The 16410-nt window shown below is 48.1% G+C and overlaps 1 protein-coding gene across 1 annotated transcript in view; it reads right to left on the reverse strand.

Moving 5' to 3' along the window:
* Positions 1 to 5168: 5168 nt before the first annotated feature.
* LOC102943481 (NACHT, LRR and PYD domains-containing protein 3) overlaps positions 5169 to 16410 on the reverse strand; it is a 509145-nt gene continuing 497903 nt past the window's right edge. Inside the window, exons 23-24 of the mRNA XM_043549314.1 lie at positions 13614 to 13784; positions 5169 to 5549 (exon numbers count right to left, since the gene is read on the reverse strand). Coding sequence (XP_043405249.1) covers positions 5462 to 5549; positions 13614 to 13784 — 259 coding nt within the window. The 3' untranslated portion in view covers positions 5169 to 5461. The remainder of the gene's footprint in view (positions 5550 to 13613; positions 13785 to 16410) is intronic.

The raw sequence follows: 16410 nt of genomic DNA on the forward strand, positions 1-16410 counted from the left end.
CATAGTTTTTTCTGGGGAATAAAGATCCTTTCCCCCCCCCTCCAGGTACAATCCTGATCTCCTCAGCACTGTGGTGCCATGAACCTTTCCAGTCCTTCCCACGTTTGTATTCAGGAATCTGCTTCTGTGATCCACTAAGCCTTGCAGAACGATTGACTGGTAACCTTTTCAATTCACTGATTCACTTGCCCAGTGCAAGGGGCAAAGTACTGGGATATGGGTGCCATTGATGGCCCTGCACAGTTCGGAAACCCCATTCTCTGAAAACCAAGTAGTAGTGCTGGAACTTTTCTTATGGCAACCACCTGTGGGTAAATCAGTGTTCATTGCCTCACAAACCTGCACAACCACAGCCCTGACAGTGGATGGGTCAACCCCAAAGTGGTTTACAATGGACCTATAGCTGTCTGGTGTAGCCAGCATCCACAGGGCAAGAGTCACCCACTTCTGAACTGGCACAGCTTCCCTGAATCAAGTGTTCTGGTGCTGGAGAGTTAGTGGAAACCTCATCACTGTGCTCCATGAAGGTCTATAGTCTCATTCGGCACAAAACTTCATTCCTACCACACTGTGTTGGTTCTCCTTCACCAGATGTGACAGTCACTAAAAGGGCATACCATGACAATACGGGCATTCACATATCTATACAGTGTGAGCAGAATTGACTTGTCGGTGCCTCACAAGGTCAGCCATCTTTGATGCGTCAGAAAATGTGCCCAAATTCCATCCAGCATCTTGCTGAGCACCCACTACACCACATAACCATTTATCCCTTAATAAAGAACAGGAGACGAACCAGCTCATCCTCCAATTGCTCCATGTCTTCTAACCAGTTCTGTAGGGAGTAACAATCAGAGAGTGACATGATCAAGAACTGCCATAGGCAAATGTGTGAAGGCGGAGGACAGTATCAGTACCTCACAGCTAAGCGGTTCTTGTAGTGTCTTCCTGTGACACATAGAGCCCTGAGAGACCACCCCTGAAATGGCAAGGCTACTGCTGTCTACTTACAGTGGCAGTGTGGCCACAGAGCTATGCATCTACACAGCGTGTAATGATGCTGGCTTTGGTGGGACCCAACTGAGAGTACCAATTCAGGAGAAATTCCTTAAAGCAGGGCAGTTACAGCCCAAGGCTGGGGTTCCTATGCACACCAAGGCAAACCAAAACAGCCAAACAGAGAAGACTTCAGTTTTACCCCACTGGCTAACCATAAGTCATACAAGCAATTCCCTTAGACACTCCAGTTTTCCAGTATCACCACCAGTGCCACTCGTTATGGGGATGAATGGTTAAGAAAACCAATACCCCAGAAATAGAAAAAAGGTTCTCCTGATCCCAAAGGACCAAGCCCCAGACCCAGGTCAATGTACAAATCAGATCTGACCCACAAACCACGCTGTTGCCAGTCCTTTAGAATCTAAAATCTAAAGGTTTATTCATAAAAGGAAGAAGATCTAGCTCTCATGTATAATTGGTTAAATGGAATCAATTACATACAGTGATGGCAAAGTTCTTGTTTCAGGCTTGTAGCAGTGATAGTATAAGCTGCAGGTTCAAATCAAGTCTCTGGAGGACATCCACAGCTGGGATGGGTCATTCAGTCCTTTGTTCAGAGCTTCAGTTTGTAGCAAAGTCCCTCCAGAGGTATGGAGCAGGATTGAAGACAAAATGGAGGAGATGCAGCAGCCTTTTATAGTCTCTTGCTTTCTTTTTTCCAAAGACAAGCTATCCAGCAACTGCCCTGGAAAAACCTCAGAGTTCTGTCCATAGGCATATCCCTGCATGCCTTGCTGAGTCCCAAGGTGTATCTACCTTCTCTTAATGGGTCAATTGTATAGCTGATGGTCCTTAATGCGCCATCGAGCAGGCTAGGCAGTGCTGACACCAAATTGTCTGGGGTGTCACCCAGAAGCATAGCACAAGTTTGAAATATAGACAGTATAGAGCCAATACTTATAACTTTAAACACAAAAATGATACATGCATACAGATAGCATAATCATAACCAGCAAACCATAACCTTGTTTTAGACACCTTGTTTGACTCCCTTTATACAAGATTTGGTGCCACTACAGGACCTTGATTGCAACAATGATCTATATGGTCCCAGTTCATATTAATAACATCACACAGTGTTATACCTGTTTTCATCAAAGCATATGTGGGTTCTTGGACATGAGTATGTGAAGCCCATGGGGGCATAGGCTTAGAGTGAGGGGAAAGAGCTCTCAGTAACATAAGCTCTAAATCAGACCAGTCACATTCAAAAAAAAAAAAAAAAAGATCCAATGCGGATATGACGTGGTGATTACTCCAGAGGTTGCTTTTCCACATAAAGCTGAATCCAAAGCTCGGGGAAGATTCCCTTTCACCTCAGTGGGCTTTGGAGCAGACCCATAAAGCCTATTGCTGACCAGTCAAAGTCAAAGGGAGTTTTGCAGTGGACTCCAGTGGCAGCAGTATTAGGCCTATAGAGCAGGTGAAATTCCCTTGTGTGACAGATTTCAGTCGGTCATCCGAGCCCCTAGGGGGCGATGGAGAGCTATGGGCCCACTGGCAGGCCTGAGTCACACCTTTCGGGCGCACCCCTCAGGCGGGCGGGGGGAGCGCCGGCCCAAGCCTGCAGCGCACCCATCAGGCGGGGCCTCCCCTGGGTCAGCAGCAGGGTCGCGAGGGAGCAGCCTGCGTCTGTCTCCCTCCCTGGTGCTCTCCTCACTGGTCAGAGGGCCCCGCCCTTTGTACTTCCTGTCCCACCCTTCCCCTTCCGGGGATTGGCGGAAGCTTGGCCTGGCTGAGAGGGTGGCTCTTTACCCTCTGGTTCGGAGGGGAGCCACCCTGGCTCCCTACACCTAGTAAGGTTTAATTCGCTCTTCACACCAGCTTTGCTCAGATGCAGCTGTCTGGACATGGGGCCGTGCAGGGGAGACTCACCCCTTAATGTGTTAGGGTCAAATTCCACCGTGAATTACCCCCGTGTAACAACTCTGGCTTCTCCAGGAACTGTCCTGCACTAGCCCTAAGATCCTAGGTCTTGTCCATGTAACGTCTGTGCTTCAGTGAAGCTGCACAGATGTAAATGAGAGCAGAATTTGGCCCTTGTGTCACAGCAACCAATTGTCTCCACCCTAGTCTGGTAAGAGAGGAATTACCATGTAAAACAACCCAGGGTTAGCAGGATAAACTGCTGCACGGCTGCTCCAATTGCTATAAACTCACACACTGAAACAGCCAATTCAGGGCTCCGGAGCTCAGCTGCCCTCAGTATGAAAGGGAACAAACATGTTTCTTCGGACAGAAATATTTTTAAATCAAAAGACAAACATAAGCGGTAACCCCCATGGAACAAGGGGAGATGAGGAGCATTTGGAGACCTGTGGGTGACCTCTGCACTCTCACTGCTAGTTACCTCTCAGCCAGGCATTACCAGTCACCAAGCACCTCGTGGCAGACATGGCCTATTGAATTCTGTCTCCACAAGCATGGGAAGCTCAGATTTCTGGCCAATAACTTTTCCAGTGGTCCTGGGGCTCTCCCTTAAATATCTCATGTCTCAGGATTATTTTAATATAAAATTTATATAAAATCCACCTACACTGTCAGATTGGCCTGAAAATTGCTAGGCCAGTAGAGATCCTAGGGTGGAGTTGGCAGTTGAAACTTCAACTCATTTGGTCAAGGGGCTTTCGGGCTACAGTCCTCCACTATCCCCAGCCTGCCCCTCTCCAACATGACCTGCTTTTAAAATGTGTATTTTCTTCTAATTCTTTTTAGCTCAGAGCTAGGCAAAGCCCAGTCCAGCTTCTGCCCAGGCCAACCCCACAAGCACATATGAGCTCTCTGTGTCTCACTCCACCCCATAGTCTGTGTGTTTGGGGGTATTTTAATCAGTGCGTGATAGGGTCTGCAGGTGTGTGTAGCTGTGCGAGCAAGTGAGTGGCTGTGAGGTGAATGTCTTCACTTATGCTGCTATATTAGTCACGCACCAGGTATAGCTGGAAAGCAGCATCTGAGTGGGCACATCAACCAGGTGGTTGGCCATGCCTTAATCATCTCCATGTCCAGTTTTTTTGTTTTGTTTTCCACTCCCAAATGGGTGTTCATGGTCCTTTATGGCCACCTACAGCACCTTTCTGATAAAGCCATGAACACCCAGCTAAACCCTCTTTTAGCTGCCCAAACAGACATTTTGCCTGGACAAGCTTCTTGACCATAAAGGATAAGAAACTGGGACCCTGAGAAAGTGGTCTTGGAAGCAACCCTGAGGACTCCCCCAGCCTTGAAGAATGGGAGAATTCTTGTGCACAGGAGCAGCACAAACTGTGGCAAGAAATACAAACTCTGAAGTGCAGCATTAGTTCTTGATTCGTGATCTTTATTGAACTGCAGCAAAACTGACACAGAAACATCCATTTGGCATAAACAAATGTTGGAGACAGACACAGAATGCTGCCTTAATGACTGGGGAATTGTATGAAATAGAGGGCTAGGTGTCAAGGTTCCTTCCCCACTCTGAACTCTAGGGTACAGATGTGGGGACCTGCATGAAAACCTCCTAAGCTTACTTTTACCAGCTTAGGTTAAAACTTCCCCAAGGTACAAATTAATTTTATCCTTTGTCTTGGAATATCCACTGCCACCACCAAACTCTAACTGGGTTTACTGGTAAACGTAGTTTGGACACGTCTTTCCCCCCCAAAATCCTTCCAACCCTTGCACCCCACTTCCTGGGAAAGGTTTGGTAAAAATCGTCACCAATTTGCATAGGTGACCACAGACCCAAACCCTTGGATCTGAGAACAAAGAAGACTTTTAATAGAAATAGAAGTAAAGGAATCACCCCTGTAAAATCAGGATGGTAGATACCTTACAGGGTAATTAGATTCAAAACATAGAGAATCCCTCTAGGCAAAACCTTAAGTTACAAAAAAGACACAGAGACAGAAATAGTCATTCTATTCAGCACAGTTCTTTTCTCAGCCATTTAAAGAAATCATAATCTAACACATACCTAGCTAGATTACTTACTAAAAGTTCTAAGACTCTATTCCTGTTCTATCCCCAGCAAAAAAAGCATACCGACAGACACAGACCCTTTGTTTCTCTCCCTCCTCCCAGCTTTTGAAAGTATCTTGTCTCCTCATTGGTCATTTTGGTCAGGTGCCAGCGAGGTTACCTTTAGCTTCTTAACCCTTTACAGGTGAGAGGATTTTTCCTCTGGCCAGGAGGGATTTTAAAGGGGTTTACCCTTCCCTTTATATTTATGACATGAGGGGTAGGAGAAGAAACATACAACAAATAATGACTGAGCTATTGGAACAGGATCTGGATCCAAAGATGGTTCCTGGGTCACCCCCCTGCAGTGAGAAACTAAAAAGGTGTGTGGGGGGGTGTTACCAGACCCCTCCATTTCATAATCCCAGAGCCATGTTGGTGCAATGGCTCCCACTCAGTTCTCCAGCTATATCTTTATGTTCAAACCAGGTTTTATCTTTTTCACAGCATCCAGCTCTGCCTCCATCTCTGGAGTTGGATGGCCAAAGTCCACCCTGTGGGGAAAATAAGGAAAGAAAAGGATGTTAGTTCTCTCTGCAGACATGATACCTGAGCTCACAGTCCCTTTCACTGCGCTGCCGACCACTGGGTTCTTTCCCATCTGCTGTCTGAGCTCACAGGATCTGTGTCACTGTCACGGCCCTGCCTGCTGAGCTCACTGCCAGCAGGTGCCTTTCCCTTGTGAGGGGGGGGAGGAGAAGCGCTGGTGCAGTCTGTAGCCTGGTCTGCACCACCACACCCCACTCACCCTGTGAGCTCTGGGCAGGGACAGCAATGTCCTTTCTGCACGTAAAGGGCTGGATTGTGCAGCCCTTGCTCAGGGCGGGGAGCACTGACTGACACGGACAGTCCCATTGATCACTCACAGGGAGCAGGGGCTGCAAAATCCAGCTCAGAGACTCTCTCCATGGAAGCAGCCTGATCTCAGCTCTCAGTGCTGCAGGGGCTCCTCACACCCCATCCCCATAGGGGGTGAGTTTTTATCTGCTGTTGTGGTGCTGCAGCCTTGGCCTGACACTGCTGAAACTCCACCCAGCTACAGGAAGACAGTAATATGTCACTCTTGTATTTACTGTTACAGCCAGTTCAGAAGAATGGGGTTTGTCTGTCTGCAGCCAGTTTGGGAAAGCAGGCGCCAGTGCTCCAGTTAAGAGCATGGTGCTTTTGATACTGGTAAACTAAGTGCCAGCTCTGGCCAAGGCCCTAGGCATCAGCTAAGAACTGACAAACTCATAGCTGGAAGCGAGACCAGCTGATTTGTGCTGTAGTATAGTTCAAAATAGATGTTAAATGTGTTTTGTGTTTAAATTTAAAGAAAAACCGGTGCATGGATTGTTTTAACTTGTCTGTACCCTGTTATACTGTAATAGCAAACATTTGCATTGTATATACCGAAGTAACTCATCAAACAAAAAAGAAGTCTTGTGTAATGCAAATGAAGAACTCTAGCAGAAAGGTGTTAAATCCTGCGCATTCAAAACAAATGGTCATTGTGTGTGAGTTCAAAGTCTCTAAGAGCATTCTTCTTTTCCCAGGGCAACTGATAGTGATTGCGGGGGAATAAGGGGCAGTGGCGGTGGCTGGAGACCCGGGCCCTTTAAATCACTGCTGGAGCTCAGGGCGGTGCAGGCCGGGTAGTGCTGAAGGGCTGGCTTCTGCCCGAGGCCCAACCCCTTCCAGCCCCCAAACCTTTCCCAGGGGCCTGGCAATTCTGTTGGCAGCCCTGTTCCCACCATGAAGAAAGAACCCACGTCCTGTCAGCTTGGTTTCTGTGAGAACTTATAAATACAGACCCACGGAAAAATTCTTCATTTCTTGATGGTTTGGATTCTAGCAGGACAGAATCTTTTATTTGTTCTTATTTTTATTCTCATTTTCGTTACCACTAGTAAGTGGTTTACACCCATATGTGCCTCGTTCCTGCTCTGTACATCTTCTAAAGTTCTTCTCCATTTGTGCTGAATTGAAATGTGATCAATTTGGTTCCCTGTTCTGTGATCTGATCACCTCCATCTCTGCTACTTTTTGAAATGATAGACTGTAACTCACTTGTACATACATTTTACCTGCTTTAACCTCTCAGTACCTTCCATTTCTTTTTCTTGGGCTAGATCTACACAGCAATGTAAGCCTAGGGTTAGTGGGACTTGAGTCAGTGGACCTCTGTCAGGGAACCCTCGGCTTGAGCATCTACTCTGCATTTTAACCCTCAATTAAGAATTTTCTGACCCGTGCTCAAACCTAGGGCTCTGTCGTCCACATTGCAGTGCACAGACCCCAGTCAAAGTAACCCTATCCCAGAGTACCGAGTGCATTTCAACCTCCACTGCCCCAGTTTTGACACTCTAGCCCTACGAATGTGTTTCACTGTTAGAAAACTCTGTTGTCCACCCTATTTCCTAACAGTGACGGTGCTATTGATGGGATTCAGGTGCCCGTAAAGAGCACACGAGTACAGAAACTGCATAATTAGCTCCTTTGGTGGCGATCTCAATGGAACGACTGCCAGCTAATCTGAGAGTTGGGCTCTGCACCTCTAGGTTGAGTCACACTGGCAGGAAAATGCCCATGTGCTCCTGTTCTGAGGATAATTAGGACATCAGTCTCCAGGGTTGTCAGACTAGTCAAATGAAACTTTGTAATTCTTAATTTTCAAAATGAGCTGTTCAATGAACCTGGTTTTGTCTGTTTGTTTTGACAGTTGACATAACATTTCAAAACAAAAACAAGGTTTTCAGAGGGAAAACCACCCACCCACCCCAGGCTGGCTGCTGCTGCGGAGTGGTGCACTGGATCCCCAGGGCTTGGGGTGCAGCGTGCTCCAGCTGCCCCCAGGGATACCTTATCCTTGCCCCCCCTCCCGCCCCCCCGCACCTTGTGAGGCAGGGATAAGGGATCCCCAGGAGGCTGTGAGGAAGTTTTGGGGCTGACCTCCACTCACCACCCTCACAGTGCACACTGACTGGGCACCTCTGCATATGCAGCCTCAGGGAACTCTGGGATACATCTGGAGGACTTTTGAGACCGAGTCAAGCCAGGGCAATATGCACACAGGAAACCAATAGGACTCAGACCCTAGGTCCCAGCTTAACAAAGGCTTGGATCCTCCAGCCTTGCAGTATCCTGTGACCCTAGGTTCAAGCCCTAGGTTAACACAATTGGTGTGTGGCCACAAGGAGGGCTAGGGGGCACAAGCCTGGGCTTACATTGCTGTATAGACATATCCTTAGTAATAAATCTCTAAATAGCTTACTATAGGATTGGCTGCCAGCTTCTTTGGTATGAGATCTAGGATACAAATCAACCTTGGTGAGTGATGTGTCTCTTGGGAGGTGTCCACGCTCCTAATTCCCCACAGACAGCTTGACAGTCCTGGTCTAAGGAAAGGGTAGTGCTTGTCAGGGCCGGATTAATTTTTTTGGGCCTGGCGCCAAACATATTTGTGGGCCCCCCCTGGGGAATGAAGGGGCCAGGGGCAAGAGCACAGTGGGCAGGGTGGATTTGATTTAAATCATGATTTAAGTCACTAGTCAGGAAGACTCGATTTAATCATGGTTTTCTACATAAAAGTGCATTCTTGTTGGTTGTTATAACCTTAATACATATTCTTCACAACTCAGAGATACATGTAGCTTTCATTTTTAGAAGGTACACACTATACATTTTTAAACAGTGATTTATTTTGAAAACTTTTCAGATGAGTTTTACAGCTATATCAGAAAACGAATGATTGTTTGGTTATTTCGTTTACCAAAGATAATTGAAGCAGATATTTATGAAGTCATTGGGAGGTGAACTATCTCCAATTCAACAGGTTAATCATTAATATTTGGAGGATTTTCTTGCCATGATGAATTAGGAGGAGAACATCACCAGACAGACATTTAAATTGTTTTATTTAACTAAAACAACAACGTTAAGTATTCTGGATTTTTTTCTTCAACAGCAAACATAATATTTTAACAAAAAAGCATATGTCCCTCGCTTCTCACAATGATCTCCAGACTTCTTCTCCTTAGCCAGATCTATTCCACCCCCAACAATCTTCTATTCATTGAACTTTTTGAAACTTTTCACTTTTAAAGAGAGGTAAGGGGTTGACTCTGTGTACACAAATTTGCAGAGGAACAATAAAGTTGAGGTCTGTTATTTCTTGCCTCTCTATATTATTTATTTATTTAAAAACATTTTTGCTGTTAACAAGCATGTTACCTCTGGAGACACAAATCCACAGTTTGAGAACTGAAAAACTAAGCATCTCTGATGGTATCTTCTAGACCAGGGATTGGCAACCTTTGGCACGCGGCCCTCCAGGGTAAGCCCCCTGGCAGGCCGGGCCAGTTTGTTTACCTGCCGCGTCCGCAGGTTCGGCTGATTGCAGCTCCCACTGGCCACGGTTCGCTGCTCCAGGCCAATGGGGGCTGCGGGAAGCCGCGCGGGCCAAGGGATGTGCTGGCTGCCGCTTCCTGCAGCCCCCATTGGCCTGGAGCAGCGAACCTCAGCGAGTGGGAGCTACGATCGGCCGAACCTGCGGACGCAGCAGGTAAACAAACCGGCCCGGCCTGCCAGGGGGCTTACCCTGGAGGGCCGCGTGCCAAAGGTTGCTGATCCCTGTTCTAGATTGAGCACTGAGTCCCATTAGGTAGATAGAAAGATTAATCTAAATAATCTATACAGAAGCTTGTGGAACCCCATAAGATTGGGTCCCTAATCCATGAACTATTAGAACTCATTTACAAAACTTTTCTTAAACATTACATGAATATATTGTCTCATACTATAGAATCAGAATTTATAATCCCTATTCCATGATGAGATATAATGTATCTTAATTAAAACTATCTTTAGATAGATTTTTTCCTCAAAAATCCGATTTAAATTAAAAAAAATCCGATTTTTTTATTTTTTTTTTACAAAGCCATTGATTTTTATCCACCCTGACAGCTGGGCATGGTGGCGGGGGAGGATTAGTCCCTGCTGACTGGAGCAAGGCAGGGGCCGGGGGCAAAAACACAGTGGGGCGGGAGCTAGGGTTGGTCCCTGGAGCAAGGGAGGGGCTGGGGGTAAACTGTAAGCGCAGCAGGGCTGGGGAGGGGGTAAACAGGATCCTCCCCCCCACCCCTGCCCACATAGAACGGATACCTACCTTCTCCCTGGTTCTAGCCCGTTCTCTTCATCTCTCTCTGCACTAAGCTGAGGGTGGGGGTGCACTGAGCACAGGGCTGGGGGTGCAGGGTCTGGGAGGGAGTTAGGGTGCAGGAGCAGGCTGGGGGTTGGGGTGCAGGGTCTGGCCAGGAGCTAGAATGAGGGAGGGGGCTCAGGGTTGGGGAAGGAGGTTGGGGTGTGGAGTAGGGGCAGCTCCCATTTGGTGTGAGGGGTGCAGGTGGGTACGTGGCGGGGAGGGTGTAGGATCTCCCATTTGGTGCTCAGGGTGGGGATGTGTGTGTGGAGATGCAGGAGTCAGGGCATAGGGTGTGGGGGGGGCTGGGTATGTGTGGGGGTGCAGGAGTCAGGGCTGGGGTCGTGGGGGGATGCAGGAGTCAGGGCAGAGGGCTGGGGGGTGTGAGGGGGCACAGGAGTCAGCGCAGAGGACTGGGGTGTGGGTGAGGGGGGTGCAGGAGTCAGGGCAGGGTGTGTGAGAGAGGGGTGCAGAAGTCAGGGCAGAGGGCCGGGTGTGTGGGCTGGGGTCATGGGGGTGCTCCCAGCCCCCTGCCTCGAGCGGCTCATGGCAGGGGGCTGGAGGGGATATGCCCTGATTCCACCCCTCTTCCCCAAGGCCCCACCCTCACCTCTTCTCCGCCTCCTCCCCCTCCCTCGTGCCGGCAAACAGATGATCAGCGGCAGGGAGAGGGAGTGAGAGGGGGAGGGGTGGGAACGCAGCATGCTTGGGGAAGAGGCGGGGGAGGGGGGAGCTTGGTTGCTGGTGGAGCCTGCCCTGCAGCAGCAGGACAGAGCCCCAGGAGCCAGCAGCACCAAGCTTCTGCCCCCGCAGGAGAGAGCGGGGGAGTGGGGGAGCGGAGAAGAGCGGCCAGGTCAGGGCCCCTTTGGAGAGTGGGCCCGGTGCCATGGTAAATCCAGTACTGGTGCTAGTGTGACCCACCTTACCCAGAGTAGCTCTGTCCCCCTCTAGTGGCTGGACCACATGAAAAAGTTGTTGCTGAAATCACTCGAGTTTGCAATACTGACAGTTCCCCACCCCGACCTGAAAACATGATGAAAGGTGAAAACTTGAAAATTTTCCCTTATTAAAAATGGCTGCCATCTCCTATTACTGCCAGTGACTCTGAAGCCAGGAATATGGCTGCTGTTTCCCTACAGTCCATCTGCATGTGGAAGTGAGGCTGCCCTTGGTAAAGCTGGCTGCCACCTTCCATTGTTTACAATGAGATGGAGGCCCAGGCAAAATGGCTGCCATTCTGGTTCGGGGGGCTAGACAGGGCACAGGGACTGTGAGGAGCTCCAGAGACAGGGCTAAAAGCGGATGGGGCAAGTGAGGCAGAGCAGAGCACTTGGGGAGAAGTAGGCAGATTTCGGGGGTGCAGGAAAATGGGCTGCAGGGCAATGTGGGGGGCAGGAAGGAGGGCATTGCAGGAGTTTGAAGGAGGAGATGGGGTATGCAAGTGGTGGAGTGCTGTCTAGTCTCTGGCTGAGACAGGGTGGTTGGGGACTCAGGGAAGTTCTGCTTCTTGGAAAACGGTAAACCAATCCCATTGTACATTTACTGTAACTTTGTCGCTTTTACCCTTATTTGAATAAGTTTCAAGTTCTTTGATACGTATATCTGTCACTCATCAACCCTAAAAAGTAGTATAAGTTCTATGTGCAAGTATGAGGTCAGTGTTTCTCAAACTATTTACAATTCAGCCCTTCTTTTATCAAAGGAAATAAACATGGATGGCAGACAATCAAGACAGTGACAGGAAAGGAATAGAAGTTCCTCTATATTATGGGTGAGGACAGACTAAATGCAGTCTGAGCAACCAGGGAGAGGCACGAATTTTTCTGTACACTGAAGATTGGTTTTTCAACCTGATGTTATTTCACTCACGTTGGTGTAGTAGGAAGAGAGCTTGAGACATAAGCCCTTGTATCAGAGGCCTGAGACCTGGGCTAAAGTAGTCGTCAAAGCTTTGCTAATATAAAGCAGAATCAGGCTGTGAACTGGAGGCAGGCCCTGTTGACAGAATTTGGCAAGAACAGGGCTGATATTGCAGAAATACACATTCCTAAGAATTGCTAGGCAGTGAACACACACACACAAGCACATTCCAGAAGGGTGGTACGAGAACACCTCGATACCAACATATTCCCCAAAGATAACAGGAACACATTGACCCATTTTAAAGATAAGGTCAGGATGACAGCATGATGAATAGAGATGTTTTGATCGAACCAACATGTACAAAGTGGCACCTAGCCACATCAGAGGGGCAATACGTAACTTGTTTGTATCGGTGTATAAAATGGAGTCTCAGAGGGCGTCTTTGGCCCACCAAGGGCAGAATGGAAGGTCCCGCCATTCACTGAGCTGTGTGCATTATCCCGGGCACACATGTGTTAGTGTAACTCTAGACACTGATCTGGGGAATTAGGACCATGCTTCGTTGGTAATAAACCTGGCTGGGTGCCTCCGCTATTGAAACGGGTCTTGGTCTCTCATTGGGCGGTTCCATCGAGGTCTGCTGTGCAATAATCTGCACAGAGCTGGGACAGCACACAGAACACACACGCAGCCAAACATGTGACTACATTTGGCAAACGAGTAGAAGGGAGTTAAAAAGTTAAGACACTAAAAAAACCACAATTTGATATTTTTTAAAAATTTTCAAGGGTCTAACTCATGATTTTTGATCTCTTGATGTTGGCAATGCTGGGTTGTTTTTATTGTCTTAAAGTAACTGAGTTTGTAACATCAAAATATACTGCATCTGGGATTTGCTAAAAAACACTGGACTCTGTCCTCAATTCCACCAAGTTCACACTCAGCACTGATGAGGAGACTGAAGAAACTGGTGATAAGCCACCTCTGCACTCCCCTGATCCTGGGCCGGGTGGGGGGACAAAATGGCCTCTAGTCTAACATAGAGGAACCTCAGGGCCCTAAGATATACCAGATGCTGCGCCAGCCTAGGATAAGTGGAGCACCATGCACTCTGCCCCAGATATACACCTCCATACTCCTCCACACCCTCTACCTGGAGGAAGAGCGATGCAGGGAGTGGGTGGTACAGAGTGGGTTGTACCTGCTTTCTACCACCTGAGGATTACCCTGAGTCAGGGGGATCCTTGGCTGCCCCCTTAAAGCAGCTGCCCTGCTGCTTTCCCTGCTCAGCAGGGACTCAGGCCTGAGCCCACTACATTGTTCAATTGTCTAACTAGTAAAATACAAGCAGTGAACACATCGGTGGGTCTCTATTCTTCGCCTGGGGAGCAAAGTGGGGCTGCTCCATGGCTGGGTTCCATGCACTGTAGGACATTGTGATCCTGGTACACTGAGTTTAACTTAAAACATCACAGTGATACCAGGTACACACTAAAGGGACCCAGCTGTTACTTACCCCAGTCTCTGCAGTTTGCAGTTTGGATGTTTCAGCCCCTCACACAGCTGCCGCATTCCTGAATACTCCAGTTTGTTCCGCCTTAGATCTAGGTATGTCAGGGTCTGGCTGGTGCAGAGAACAGAGGAGAGATCCCCACAACATGCAGCACTGAGACCACAATTGCACAGCCTGCAGGAGACAGATATATACAGAGTAAAATGACTTGTGTATTCCCCATTCTCTGCATCTCCCCTCACTGAGACCCATGTGTATCTCCAAAGGGATTCTTAATTCAGAGACAGCGGCTAGGAATAATGTTATCTACTTATTTTGATTGAAATAATCATAAAAAGACACCTACTGAAAGTTACAGGTCCTTAACGTATAATTAATTATATAAAACTCCCCTGTGTTAAGAGAATATTAAGGCTGCAAGATTAAGCACCCAAAAGTTAGGAGCCGCCAAGCTTTAGGCTGCCTAGGCAACCTTAATTTAGCTCCTTTCTGTGTGTGCATTTTGATACAATCTGGGCAGGGAATTCTGGTCGCTGCTGGTGGTCGGGGTGGGGAGAAGTGGTGCGGAGCTCTCCCTCCTCCCCCATACTGCTCCTGCTGTCCATCCGCCTTCCTGCCTACCTCCACCTCTCTGAAGATGCTGTGGAATCGTTGCCTTTTTTCTTTGCAAGGGCATGCGGGTGCATGTGCTCCCCATCAGACTTTCCTCTTCTCTCTCCCTTCAATTTGCATTAGTGGATTGCTGGGCCTCCTTCTCTTCCCTCTGCCTGCCCAGCAGTCCCTTCTGCCCCATCCCCAATAGTGCCCCCTTGCAGTTTGCTGCCCCCATCTCAGGGGATCCCCCTTGTGATCCACTTTCCCCCATGGTGTGTTGCCTGTTTCCTCTGCCCTTCCCAACCAGACCCCTCGCTACTTGCTGCCTTTTGCCCCACCCAGCCGCACGTGTCCTGTGCACCCATGTGTGCCTGTGTAGGTGTTTCTCCCCATTTTGTTTAAGTCCTACTCAACTGCACCCCAAACATACCCACTTATATGCACCCCTTCGCTACCAGTGTGGCTGGAGAAGCAGGCCCCATTCCATACTGTTTACAACAAGCTCCCTTGGCTCTTCATTTATCAGATTGATCCCGCCATTGACGTTTGCTCCCTCCTCACCACACAGCAGTGTAGTGCAAAGGCTGGGGAGCAGTGTAGTGGGGAGAAGTTGTTAGACTCTGCACAGGCTCCAAAATGCAGCACAGACATACCCTCAGACTCAAATTCCCAGCTATGTATCTTGCTGATGTTCAAATGTGCCCCTCCCAGCCCATCTGCTTAGCACAGCTGGGTTCCCGCTCCCAGAGGGGCTTTCTGGGTGTGTGAGAAATGATCTTCCTCCCTTCCCTGTATCAGCCCCACCTGCCATGGCAAGAGGTGGGTTTACAGGGCTTGTAGCATGAAGGAATTCACAGTGAATCCCAGAGAGTGCTCCTTTTAGTGTGTTTCAGAGCTGGGACACAGGGGTCTCCACCTCAGGTAAGTGCAGGCTGCTGTACAGGCTAGAGCTGGGCACAGAATGGATTGTTCAGTTTGCTGGCAACTTCAAACAATTACAATAATGTTTCATTTAGAGTTGAATGGAAAATGAAACTTTTCAAAATTTTTGATGAGTTGAAAAGTCAGAAAAAAAAATTCAAGTTGAAACGTTTCATGTTCACCCATCTCAATTTTTTCATTTTGATTTCAGGCACTTTTACCAATAGCAAGGGAGGACTAGATTAACCATATGGCTGGAGGAAATGCTGGTGGTGCCCTCTTGGTAAGTGTTAGTCCGGTGTGATCTGTGAGTCCTAGATACAGCTCCCCACAGCCCCCAATGAAGAATGGATTTGAATCTGGGACTACAGGATATTCTGGTGTGGGGCTTTCTCAGTCTCTCCTATTGAAGTTCCACTTTTTATAAATAATTAAATAGCTAGTGGATCAGGGACTTGAACTGAGGTCTCCAACCTGCTAGCTGAGTGCCCCAACTCATCCATGGGCAGTAGAGTCATTCTCACTCTCTTCCCCTAGCCCAATGACTATTTACTGACATTAATTAATAGTCATTCTTACCACTAAGAATAACACAATACACTCACACCGTATTCCTCATAGTCACACTGTAATGCAATCCCTAACTCTGTCCTCCTACTTCCCCACGGGGTAAATGGCGCAGCATGCAGCTCACCTGCACATGGATGTCTAGCACACACATATTCCTGAGATCACCGTAAAAAAATTGCATTATAGTATGATTGTGAAGCACATGGTGTGTGTTGTGTTACTGTACATGTTCTCAGGTGAGACCAAACTTTTCTGATTCCTTATCCCCCAAAGATGAGGGACTATTCCCCTTGTCCTCTGATTCCTCTCAAGGGTCTTTTCTCTTTCACTGGGTCTGGTGATTACGGCTTAGATGTTTACTCCTTCATCCTAATATTAAACAGGAAGTTTGGGCTTGCATGGGGCAAGCTGCAGTGGTGCTCAGTGCGAGATTTCCCTGGAAAAGGAATAAGCAATTTAAGGGTTGAAGCACTTTCCTGGTACGGATCCCCTGCTATCTCGTTTCCTGGCAGGCTGCTACTAAAAGGATCAGGTACCAGGCAAGCCATGGAGGATTCTGTTTTCTAGTCAGTTTGCAGTTAGAGAAGGTGAACCGCCAGCAGTTTGACTTCTTATAACAGTAGGTGGATTTTCATCCTTACACCAGGAAAGACTCCTTCTGCAGTCTACTACTGTATGTGGAAAGTCTTCTGATGCTGGGGAGTTAAACGCTATT

The sequence above is a fragment of the Chelonia mydas genome, chromosome 6, assembly GCF_015237465.2.
Source record: "Chelonia mydas isolate rCheMyd1 chromosome 6, rCheMyd1.pri.v2, whole genome shotgun sequence".
Classification (NCBI taxonomy): Eukaryota; Metazoa; Chordata; order Testudines; family Cheloniidae; genus Chelonia; species Chelonia mydas.